This window comes from Danio rerio, chromosome 1 (genome assembly GCF_049306965.1).
Source record: "Danio rerio strain Tuebingen ecotype United States chromosome 1, GRCz12tu, whole genome shotgun sequence".
NCBI classification, from domain to species: Eukaryota; Metazoa; Chordata; class Actinopteri; order Cypriniformes; family Danionidae; genus Danio; species Danio rerio.
In genome coordinates this window covers 54,033,218-54,046,425 of record NC_133176.1, presented here as the reverse complement: position 1 = coordinate 54,046,425, position 13,208 = coordinate 54,033,218, and the positions used below count along the sequence as shown (strand labels likewise).

Sequence of the window (13,208 nt, the reverse complement as noted above, 5' to 3'; positions counted from 1 at the left end):
AAACAGCATTATGAAGCACACTTCCACAAAATAAATGAAAATACTGTCAAATTAAGGTAAAACTGTTTGATTGCAGTACATTTTTCTGATACGTTTGCTTTTGAAAACACTAATGGTTGGGTTTTAGATAGAGCTGCACAATAAGGATATGGTAATATTGTGTATTAGTCACATCGTTGAATCTGCATTGTCAATTATAAGTTTTTGACCAGAGCTTGTAGATTTTTGTCAAAATTTGTCTATTGTGGACTTAATTATATTTCGTTTTTTATGTTTTCTGTTTAGCATATTAAGTGAGTATGACATGTAAATGCTATTTTACATTCAATTTAATTGTGTTCAACTGCCATAAGAACTCTGCCAACCTGATTTCACCAAGTAGGACATGTTTGTAGATTAACATCTTTGTTGATCCTGGAACAACATTTCAATCAGCCAATCAGAATTAAGGGACACGTTTACAGTTTATGTTAAGTTTAGGCTCATGGTTAGGTGTATGCACTTCTACATGATTGCTATCCAACTATTATTCCTCTATGACTATGGGAATAATTTACAGTCATGGTTGAGTTAAGAGGTAGGTAATAGGTTTGGATTACATCTTCAAACAAAAATGATGTTCCATGATCAACATAGATGCTAATCCAGGATCACATCTTATTTGGCAAAATCATGACATGCTTAAGGCTCACCAGACAAACATAAAACACTTTATCTTTTGTTTGTATGGCTTTTTGACCCAAAAAATCTAGTATGAAGTTAAATTTTATCATTTTTGCAGATGCGCTCCACTACAAAACCACCTCAAACCTTCTAAAATAGTGAATTGTTAGAGCTATTTAATCTATTTGGTTAAATGTATTTCATATCGCAATGTATAATCGCTGAAAAAAAAATATTGTAATGCCACTTTCCAATATCGTGCAGCCCTAGTTTTAGGTTTAGTGGATCGCTGGGTGATCTCTACAACATTCCCTACATTTGGTGGACATGTCCAAGAAAGATATCTGACACAAACTACAAAACAAATGCTAAGTAGCATATTATTTCAAATGTTGACAGTGCCCTCTAGTGGATTTGCCATTTGAAATGTGCAAAGAATGTACCCAGAGTAGGGTTGGGTCGATAGACGATTTTATCGTCCAACGCCGATGGCCAATAAGACATCATGATGTTGAGCCTGCATCGCGATCCTCCGCCCCATCCTCATCGCAGCAGGGACCCACTCGTGAAAAATACACACGGCCCAGTTTACACTAATAAGTCTTTGTTTTAAAATGACATTCTAAACTGAAAACGATCCACGTCCACACTGGAAACGCGTGACAACACACACACACACACACACACATTCTCTGTCATGGGTTCTAGCAAACGCACACGTCTGAGCTCCAGGCAGTCAGCAGGTGCTTTGAGCACAAAACCCCAGAGAGCAGTGCACGTCGGACAGTTTATCAAGGATGTACCGCTGGATAGAGTCTCATTATAGTTGTTACAGGTGATATTTAGTTCATATAGTCTCTATATAATGACTCTTTTGAATCTATCAGGTAACGTGTCACAGAGTCAGTACACTGCTTCAATCTTTCGCTTTCCTGCTTGTACTTAGTAATTTCAATGAAAACCTCAGATACCGTTGGTTGGTTGCTGTTGGTTGTGCAACCAAGTTTGTCGACACCATTATAATGACACAGATCACTCTGCTATTCATGCCAGAGTTCCGCGGAAAAAGTGATTGGCATGTGTTAATTTGTGTGTAACTTATCTTTATTTATTTATGATTTGGCTATGAGTAAAACAAAGACCATGCGGGGTCAGATAGTTGAAAAGGTAAGCTACAAATATTATTATTCATAAATAATTAATTCACCAATGCCTACGACAACAATGCCATCGTCCATCGCGATGTATCACATTAGACATCGTACGATGCCAATTTGGTAGACATCGCCCAACCCTGACCCAGAGTAACGTGTTTAACAACTTTCCAATGATCCTGGGTTGCCATTTACCTTCCAGCTTAAGTTGCTGATGTCTACATCTCACAGCAATCAAACTAATCCTGTTTACTGGAACCCCGAGCAAACCATCCACAGAGACATGGAAAACATTAGATTAGTGGCTCAACTGACACATACTGATCCAACTCCGGCAAAAGAGATGTAAATAAACAGTCAGGTCAGCATTTAAGTAGATCAGGCATCACACGCAGATGGCTTCATTTCAGCCTCTGGCCTTATGAGTGAACCCGCGAGTAAAGGACAAGCACAGAAAGTCCTTGTCTGGTCTTTCTTCATTTCTGTGGTGTCTGAATGTGAAACTGTGTGTCTCTCAGGGTTGAGGGTGATAAAGAGAATGTCCCGTCTCCGGGCGTGAGGGTCACAGAGGACGGTGACAGAAGTCTGCTGCTGCTGCCGCTGACACACGAGCTTAAAAAAAACAAGAAGCCCAAACACAGTCCCACACTGACTGAGCTCTCGGACAACCAGGACACCCCCGCTGTAAGTCTGCTTTTCAGTCTTATCTCCATGGCCTTGTCTTTGACGTTCTGCGAGCAGGTCAACATTTATTATTACCATTGCACAGAGATACTGATTTCAATAAGCACAATAGCTATTCATCTTCAACGTGTAACTTGTCCCAGTGTTTAAGCTACACAAAAAGTAATAAAACTTGGAAACTGCAAGGAACACTGCCAAAACTAACATTCTGTCAAGGTTCTCTCAATGTTAAATGTTCCTCAGGTTACATTAAAGGGATAGTTCACCTAAAAAAGGAAAAAAAATCTGTCTTCTTTTCCTCAGCCTCCACTTGTTTCTTTCTTCAGCTAAACACAAATGATTATATACTGATGAATTTTGGAAAAACCTTTGACGTCCTGAGTATTTTTGTTCTTACAATAGAAGTCAATGGTTGTTTTTTCCAACATTTTTCAGAATTTAGTTTTTAAGTTGAAGCACTTCAGTAAATAGTGAGAATTTTATTTTTGGGGGGTTTGAACTATCCAGTTAATAGACCATTAAGAGCTATTTGATCATTAATAATATTCCAAATATATTAGTTTTTACCTATGTGTACCTAAGTTTACTTAAGACAGACATTAGAACACCTTTATGCATTGGAAGAAATGCAAGCATAACCAATGACCCCTGTCAATAGCCCCTTTCACACAAACAGACCTTTCAGGAAATTACCGGCAATTTTCCGGAAAGGGATCATTGTGTGAACGGGGCCTTTTTAAAAATACCGGTAAATTTGTACCGGCAATTTTCCGGAAAGAGTAGTTGTAACATTATGTTTATGCCGTTCAATATTTAATATTACACCATTTAATATTAACATTAATTCGCGAAAGAGTGTGTTCATGCTTAGAGTGTGCTGAAGTGGGATGTCTACTCTAACCAATCAGAACATTCTGGCGCATTCACATCTGCGCTGTATATGAAAATAAAAGCCTTTGAATATTTTTCCAGACACATTTAGCTGCTATGGATATTTCCCAGAGATGGGTTGCAGCTAGAAGGGCATCCACTGTGTAAAACATGTTCTGGATAAGTAGGCAGTTCCGCTGTGGCGACCCCAGATTAATAAAGGGACTAGGTCGAAAAGAAAATGAATGAATGAATGCGAGTCAGATAATGTTTCTTAATGCCAACTGTGTAAGAAAATTATAGATAAAATGTTTATAATAAACCGCTGTTTGTTTACCTTCAAGGCTTTACCTTTCTGCTTTGGTGAGCGCCAGCACACACACATATTATGAACATCTCGACATGTGAAAGTGTTCCTCCATATGTTTTCATCGAGGTTGTTCACAATACTGATCCATCCACAGAATTTGTAATGTAGTCAAATGTGTACACATTTAGCTGCGGTTTGCGCTTCTGCCTTTGGATGTCTCTGGGACAAAAGCAGCCGCATGAATGCTAAAGCTTTAAATAAGTAAAACAATCAACAAAAGGCCAACCCCTTATATGTATACTAATATAAGCGCAGCGGTTCAGAGGTAATTTCTGGTTAATATCAGAATATACCGGTATTTTGGAGTGAATGTGTGAATGGTCTTTTCCGGAAAAATTCCGGAACGTTCTTGCCTGAGTGAACAGCGCTTTCTTGAATTTACTGGCAAAGTCATTCCGGAAATTTACCGGTATCACTATGTGAAAATTCCTAATCAATTTGTTATTAGCCCCTGAGTGTAATTGATATTCACTTTTCATAATCTATACAGTGTTATTATTTATGTGGCCAAACTATTCTTTGACAATAAAACTATAGTCAGGATAATGCATTTTTCTGCTAATATGAGAACAATGCTACTTTTTTAAATACTTTTATTTATGCATGACCTGATCAGCCAAATTATATGTTGCTTTTGTGCGCATTTGTCTCTATGTGTTCTGCCATAGGCTAGTATTTTTATGTATTGTATTTTATATGTATTACTACTGTATTGTATTGGGGTTTTCTCTATTTTGTGTAAAAATGCAAAAAGCACATAAATAAATGTTTAAATATAAATATCTATTAGTTTTCAATCAGTTTTAGCACAAAAACGGAGAACACTCTTCATATTAAGGTTGGATTCATTACATATTGTATTAACATCAATATTTTACAACAGCTGTTGATTACACTGAAAAAACAATATTCATTAATTTACTAAATTGTTTTAGGGTAACTGGTTGCAAACAGTTTATATGGATTGAATTAAAACAAACAAACAATTGTAGTAACGTTCAACTTAATTTGTTAGTTAAATTCAGCACATATAAATTGTTTGCCAAAAATTTGCATAATGAACCTTTTTTCAGTGTAGTATTAATTTATGTTCAATAAATGTACAGATATATGTAAAATACAAAAAACAAGGTTTTCAAACAACAAATAATTACCGTAGACTAGGGATGCTCCAATCGATCGGCCGATGATCAGTATTGGCTGATAATCACATTTCACGACCTGATCTGTACTCGCTGATCTGTCGATCTCATAAACAGATCACAAGTGTTAGTTTACGAGTTTACAACTCAGGTTAAACACCAAAGCGCTACAACACGTGAGCCATGTTTCCAAATTGCATTGTCAGTCATTTTTCGAACAATTTTTTTCTGTCTGTTTTATCAACTATTTTTTTGTAAAGCTGCTTCTGTGCTTGCATGCAACATCCTTAATTTATTCTCCTAGGTCAGGCGAGATCTCATACATGGAGGGAAAATGTGCTTGTTATGGGCATAGTTATATAAAAGAATCGGTATTTGGCATCAGCTGATCACAATGACAAAGAATCGGTACTCAGTATCGGCTGCAAAAATCCTGATTGGAGCATCCCTTTATACATTTTATATGAATTTTTTTTTATTAATTTTCATTTTAAATATTTATACTTTTTCATTGTTTGTAAAAAAAAAAATCTTACATTTTAAGTGTTTTTAATAACTAATGTTAACAACTTTAATTAAATTAATTTCACCAAAAAAAAAAAACTTTAAAACATTTGTTTGATTTTTCTCAATAAATAAATATTTAAACATTTAATTATATGCACCATCATTTTATAAAATATTCTCTTTTGTGTTCCACAGAAGAACTTATGTAATTAATTTGAAGCGAATGGTCTAATTTTTACATGAACTATGCCTTATAACTCTCAATGTCAGTGAATCAACGTCAATGTCAACGTGCGGTATGAAATAGTCACAAGAACAGCTAATTATCTTCAAATCCTTCTTGTCCTTGTTCACGGGAGACAGCACATAATGCATCTCTGTGGAAAATGGAGGCAAATTGCAGGTCTTGCTTTTATCGGAATAATGTTTTGACGAGAAGCTCTCTCTGACTCATGTTTATGCTGCTCGCTGTGTGTGTTTGTATTCCGGATTCACCTCAGAAGATCAGACCACAGTGTTCGAAGCGTTTGCAGGTGTACCACAATGACGTGCATGAGGCCCCATTACAGATGTTTTAGTAATGTCTCGGTTTTACTTAAACATCTCTTGGTCAACCTGTGGTCTACCAGTTTGAAATAGGTTTTGATTAGCGTAATTAGATATAAAGTTTGTTGTGTAGACAAAAATCTGACGCCACACACAAATTCTAATGACAGTATTTTAATGCATCTTTATTTCTATAGCGCTTTTACAATATAGATTGTGTCAAAGCAGCTTCACATAGAATATTATGTTAAATTGAAACGGTGTTAGTCCAGTATTCAGTGTTGAAGTTCAGTTTAGTTCAGTTCAGTGTGGTTTAATATTCACTGCTGCGAGCTCAAACACTGGTAGACAGTAAACAGTTAATTAAAAAAAAAAAAAGTATTTTTCTACTTTTCACTAACTTGACTGACTCAGAATTATTAATAAAAACTATGGAAGTTACACTGAGTAGAATCTGATTGGTTAAAATGTATATAAAAAGGGCTTCACCAAACAAAAATTAAATTTAAGACCTTTTTAAGACCATAAAGAATGAAATTTCAGACTTCTATAGGGTTAATGCTAAGGATATTTTAATGGCCCAGCAGAAAAAAAATCTAATCAGTCATCTCTTAGCCACATATTTTAAATAATGTTTCAAAACAAGCCAACCTTAGTTGTTTACATACTTTTTTTTTTCAACATAATAAAAAAAAAACTCTTTAAAGACTAAATGTTTACACAACAGACTATTATAATATTAGTTATGAATAGTTTTGCTAAACGTTTTAATGAGATGTGTTGTTGGTGATTGGATGTGTGTTGGATCGATTGGGTAGCTTTAAATAAACAAAGACAAAGTAAGACCTGTTTAAAATGATTAAAGACAATATTTCAGTGAATTTAAGACTTTTTAAGGCTTTTGAAATTTTAGACTTAAGACCCCGCGGATACCTTGATAACTTGAAAAACGTTTTTCAAACATGATGATAACAATACATTTTAGTGATGCAAACTTCCATAGCAATTGGACATTACAAGATATTTTCACTTTACTGCCGTGATTTTCGAACAAAACCAAATAAAATTATATATTTTTTTGTTTTTAACATAGTCAATGGAATTTCAAGGGCCGTCTGGGGCATACAACCGAAATGCTACGGAAAACATGGAGTCATCTGATTACAGGTAAATTAAACTTCTTTACACGCCTTATGGCAGTTCTATGCATGTAGGGATATTGAATTAACTTTATGGGGATTTCATTGAGTTACCAGTTAAGTTTACATTGAGATTGTACCTCTCATGACTGAAAAAATCCAAATAGTACAAAAGAACATTAAAGGTGCTGTATGCAAGTTTTTGACTCTTCTAAAGCATAATAATACCATAAAATGTTTGCAGATATTTCAGAAGTGCTAAGTGAACATTCTTGTTTATCTGAAAAACAATGCTGAAGTCAGATATTCTGCTTTTAAAATGTGCGTTACGTGCCAAAATGTCTTGGTAATTTAACCCGCCCAATGACAGTTTACCCGATTATATTTCAGCACCCTGAGTTGCCTTGGTAGAAAACAGCATATTTCATTCATTCAGCCAAAAAGGCTCTCGAAGTATGTGTCCACGACTGAAATGCGACCTCCCGGGGACAGTAGCAGCCTCCGAAATGAGACCCAGATTTCAGTTCCACATGAGGTGGTTATTAATTAGCAAAAAATATAAATATTATGAATGTAAACATAAGGTGAACATTGTAGCAAGATTTGCAATGATACGTCATTTATCTGTTTGCACTAGACGAAACACTGCAGAAATTTAAATACAGCCATTCAGAAGCACAGAATAGTGCACTAACTGCCCTCCAACGAAATAGTAAGGTTTAAAATCATTTTAATACATATTAAACCTCTTTACCATTATTAATTGTACAAGCTGAATCATGCACTGAGTCACAGTTCTAAAGTTCCATCAAGATCTGAGGTGAACTATCTGCTGCTGCTTTCAGTAGTAAGCCAATAAATGTCATGTAAAATGGCATTCAAACTCCCAGTATTAGCATTTAACACTAAATTAGGCACATGAAATGTACCTGAGGTGATCACTGATATTTCTGATATTCAGCTGCAAGAAATAGAAGCCGTTTCTAAAATTTCAGGTGTTGGTTAGAACTAAAACTTCTTTTAATATGAAAATATCCTTCTAATCGTGTGCCGTTGTTTTATTTAGAACAGTTTAAATCAGCCTTTAGGCTCGACAGTCAGGCACACTGCTATTGGTGTCATCAATCTGGCAACCTGCGCTTGCATATGTTTTGAACCATGTGTACAATACCTAGTTCAACTACCCGGTGTCAAACTTACATCCTGCACCTTTAAAGCAATACTATTGGATTTCCTACAAGATCAATAACAGTAGAATTGTAAACGTCAAACCTGCTTCATTTCTGGAAGTATTGCTTTCCAAATTATGCATTTTTGTTTCTAACAATTTCACACTTAAAAGTTTGAGCTAAAAACCAAAAGTTTGATTTTACTGTGGATCATTTGTGAATTGTTTTTACAATATCAATGTTACATTCTTTTGTTTTTAGAGGGAACCACGTAAAGGACAGAAGCTGTACTTACTTTCAGGTGAGTTTAGTTCATTCCTTTCATTTTTTAAAAACTGTTAAAGTCAATTTATTTCAAAAGATAAAATGTAAATGAACAATATATTTCAGTGACTGACTTAATATGAGAAGATGCCCGCAAGAAGGACACTAAATAGCTAAGCATATTAAATCTTTCACAATGTGATTTGATCATCCATTATAATGGCATTAAAATAGACGTCACCACTGATTTACGTTATCAGATCTGTGGATAAAGGGATTAGAGAGGAGTTTCTGAAATGTATCCAAACAGTCTGTTGGTGTGATTGTGAGAACATCCTGGATTTGTTGGACCACCACCTAGCCTTACCCCTGCTGTCATGCCATCTGGGCTCTGGCACTATTTAATGTCAATGCGCCAACGGACCAAAAGCCTTCTGTTTTAGCTGCGTCTACCTGCATGTCGCTTTATGAAGCTGTAGCACTGACTGATGTTGCACATCACTGGTTGCACATCAATACTCAATACTCATATAAAGTGGCTCCAAAAAGTTTTTGAACACTTAGGATACATTTAAACAACAATGCACACTGTTAGATAGTCAAGTTTTTTTAATAGAAAGTTTTATTGTATTTATTTGGCATTTGGAGGGCTAAATATAGTCAAACTTTTGAAAATGTGATTCAGAGTGCAAGTTTTTTTTTTTTAAACAATACTATTATTATTCCCTATTAAATTGTCATGTGAATCAGGGCTCGAAATTGCGACCATTTTGGTCGCATATGCGCCCGAAATTTTATCTATGCTACCTTAAAATATATTTGGGAGCATTTCTGCGAGTGCTTAAAAATGTTGTGTGCGACCAGTTTTTACGGCAAAATGTTCAGCACATGCGCGGATTCGGGAGACATTCACGCAGAATGCAAATCTAAGCTCTTTGTTTGCACTTGGAACGGGAAACGCAGTGCTCAGGAATGGTTTAAAACAGTTGTCATGTCAACTTGCTGCAGTAAACAAATCCAAGTCCGTAATGCTTGCCCCGGCTTCGCGCTCTTCTTATTGGCCCACTGCTCTAGCACTGAACGCGAATGATTGGTTAATATCAGCTGTCAATCACTCATTCAGCGCCTTCTGGCTTCGGATGACAGAGAGAGCTACTACTGCGGAAAACTAAAGAGCTAAAGATGAGATTGAAGATAACGCGGACAGATTTAGTTTTAGAAACCATCTAGTTACACATAATGACACATCTTACTAGTGATCATGTGCTAAATGTTAATCCACCATCTACACTTTTCCAAGAGTAGAAGACTTCCATTGGCTTCAAGTCCGCTGTAAAAAGTCTGTGGGATGGAGTTTTCAGGTAACCCTTTGCCACATCTAGCACGAGAGCTTCTGTTTAATCCTTCATATAATCGCCAGATGCTGTCCGCCGTGCAAGTGACAGCTATATGTCAAATTTAACATCACGTACACCATCGCAAACGGGCTTGCACTGAGTAAATTATTATCGCTACTCATGAAAAGACCGGTATGGCTATTAACATGACGTATGCATATAATAAGGTACAATATGTGTCAAAAGCATCAGTGCAATATCAGACAGCACTTGTGAGAACAGCACAGTTAACGTTTTACCATTAACAGATTCATTCAAGCAGTGCGTGCAGGGCCGGTGAGCACTCCGTGTATGCTTTGGTCACTCAGTTATGTTATAAAAATCTATTTTCTTGTGATCACGGGATTTCGACATTTTTCGTCACGCACGCATATTTATATATTTTTTTTTTTTTGCTTGTTAGTTTGATTAGTGTTGATTTCAAATACAATAAATATGTTTGTATAAAACCTGTAGTAACGGTGCTCATAATTGTTGGGTGCGACTAAATTTTGGCTGATGCGCCTACATTTTTAAAGTTAGGAGCACCGGTGCTACCAAGCAAAAAGGTTAATTTCGAGCCCTGTGAATGCATATTAATCTGTTGGCATTAATGACTTAATATATTTATTAATGCGAGTAGGGTTTGGTTTTAACACCGTTACCATCTGTACACAGTATATTATGAAAATGGAAACTTTTTGAATGTTAGAACATCGTCGTGTAAATGCACTCTTAAATTATTTGTATGGTATATTTCAATTCCACTTCCTTTCTCCTTCCAAGGCTTTTTGTAAGGTTTTCTTGAAAACAGTCTGCTTTGCTTCTTCTTTAGCAAGGTATATTAGTTTTGTTAAGCCCCTGCTAAATTCACTCTCATTGTGCAAACTCATACATGTTAAATTCGTGTGTCATTGCATGTCATGCGTGAGATCTCACTCATTCATGCGCTCTAACAGTGCATACAGAACATGTTGTACCCATCTGCGACACGTATGCAATGCATTGTGGTAAAAGAGCTTCCTATTGCTCTGATGCTGGCAGCTGATTAAATACTTTTATTTCAGTGAACGTGTTGAAAGTCACAATCCTTTGCTCACATGCAGAGCTTTATCAGTTAACCACAGAGTTTATCAAAAAATGACTAGATGATAGGTTTGATTTGATAGCGGAGTGTTAAAGAGACACACAATTGTAAATTTGTCAATTTACTCATTCTTTATTTGTTTCAAACCTGTTTCAGTTTCTTTCTTAAGTTGAATAGTAAAGAAGATATTCTGAAGAAAGCTGGAAACTTTTAACCATTGAATTTCATATTTGTTTTATAGTTTCATACTATGGAAGTAAATGGTTTTCAGCTTTCTTTTAAATATATTCTTGAGTGTTCAACAGAAGAAGGGAAATCATAAAGGTTTGGAACCATTTTAGGATGAGTACATAGTAAATTTTTATTTTTAGATATACTATCCCTTTAATTTGTAAATGAATGTAGCTTTATTTGTGATAAAGACTGCGATTTTCAGGTTTTCTACAGTACGTAAATAGTACTTTTGGAGAAAATGAGTGTTTAACGTCTTAATGTTTAGGTCAAATGAAGACTCCAGTTGTGTCACTTTTTCCCCACCATGTTTTTTCTAACTACACACAACGCCGTGACACGCAATAAACGGTATCCTTTTCATGTTAAAACTAATCTTTGTCCTCATCAAGAGTGGCATCGATGTGCAAAATTTCTATTTTAGAAACTGTTTCGATTTCCACAATGTCGCAACAAAACAACAACATAAACTACTATGAAACTAGTTATGTTTCCATCCCAAAAATGCGAATTAATTTTATGTGCAAACTGGATCATTGCATAAAAGATGTGCGAATACAGCAGCGCTTCCATCCAATGAGTCAAAGCGAACAAAATTGTCACTTCCTGATTTACTGGCGCCAAATATCAACAGTAAAAACTGAATTTGCTGTGTTAGCAGAGGCTGCGTTAATCTTTTCTTAATTTAATAAACAACTTGCATCTCAGAAGACAATCCTGACACGCAGTGAATGCGCAGTGGTGTTTGAAGACGTAAGATGCGGAGCACAGATGCTCTTGATTCTGGAGGTCATTAATAATATGATAGCACCAATACTGAAATGGTTACGGCGTTTTAAAATGACCTAAAACAACATTTCAGATATTTTACAATGGGCTCATCCTGCTGGTTTATCAGTACACACACATTTTGATCATTACATGATCTCTTAAAAATAAATAAATAAAATAAAAATCACCTGACTTAAATGCGCAGACTGAAATGTGTTTGGTAAAAGTGTTTTCTTCGCAGTTAATGCGCACCTTATTGAATAAAAAGTTGATCCTACTCAGTTATGCACGTTTTTAATGCACATTTTCAAAATGTATGCGCATCTTGCCATGTCCATCAAACATTTTTTATGCGCAAATGCAAAATGTGAGTTTGAATACCATTATATGTGACATTTATAGCAGATAGTTCACCTCAGATCTTGAAAATAAATAACTAGCAAACGGTTTGAAAGGAGTCACAGCTCTGAATTTCGTTTTCAAAGTTTTTGTTTTTCCTATGGAACGTCCAATGGTTATCAGCTTTCTTCTAGGTATATTATTTTGTGTTCTACTGAGGAAAGAAAACCATAAAGGCTTGTAATCATTTTAGGATGAGTACATAGGAATTCTTTATGTTTAGATGGATTATCCCTTTTAATTGTAAATGAATGTAGCATTATTTGCAATAAAGTCTTATATTTCAGGTTTTCTACAGTACATAATAAGTAATTTTGGAGAAAATGAGTGTTTAACTTCTTAACATTCAAGTCAAATGAAGACTTCAGTTGTGTCAGCACTCTAACCGCTGTTTAGAAATCACATTAAGAGCTTTGCCTTATGAGGTCTGTCATTTTGGGGTCACATGACCCAGATGAATACTACTCACTTGATCTCTGTAACCCTCTGTAATCATTATCGGATAATTGAGAAATTAATCATGGCTGACTGGGAATATAGTGTTACTGTTGTGGCCTGGTATCAGAAACACAACATCAGTTTCTAAGAACTTGAACATTAGGTCAGTTTTGTTTGCATTACACAATTTGAAGGCTATAGCTGAACTACATTCAATTCAATTTATCGTTATTTCTATAGCACTTTTACAATGTCGATTGTCAAAGCAGCTTGACATAGAAGTTTTAGTGAACTAAAAGTGTCAGTTTACACTGAAAAATTGTTGCAAACAATTTATTTGTGTTGAATTTAAGCAAACAAAGAAAATTTAGTCATGTTCAACTTAACTTGCTTGTTTA

The 13,208-nt window shown here is 35.5% G+C and overlaps 2 protein-coding genes across 23 annotated transcripts in view; one reads left to right on the top strand and one right to left on the bottom strand.

Annotated features, from left to right (window-relative positions):
- The window catches only part of otx2a (orthodenticle homeobox 2a), a 238,883-nt gene that overhangs the window by 203,200 nt on the left and 22,475 nt on the right, over positions 1-13,208 (bottom strand). The gene's annotated exons all lie outside the window — the stretch shown is intronic.
- fam13a (family with sequence similarity 13 member A) overlaps positions 1-13,208 on the top strand; it is a 96,750-nt gene that overhangs the window by 62,691 nt on the left and 20,851 nt on the right. For all 22 annotated transcript variants that reach the window (XM_073954802.1, XM_073954778.1, XM_073954783.1 and 19 more), the window contains 3 exons: positions 2,336-2,501; positions 7,030-7,103; positions 8,506-8,545. In XM_073954802.1, coding sequence (XP_073810903.1) covers positions 2,336-2,501; positions 7,030-7,103; positions 8,506-8,545 — 280 coding nt within the window. The remainder of the gene's footprint in view (positions 1-2,335; positions 2,502-7,029; positions 7,104-8,505; positions 8,546-13,208) is intronic.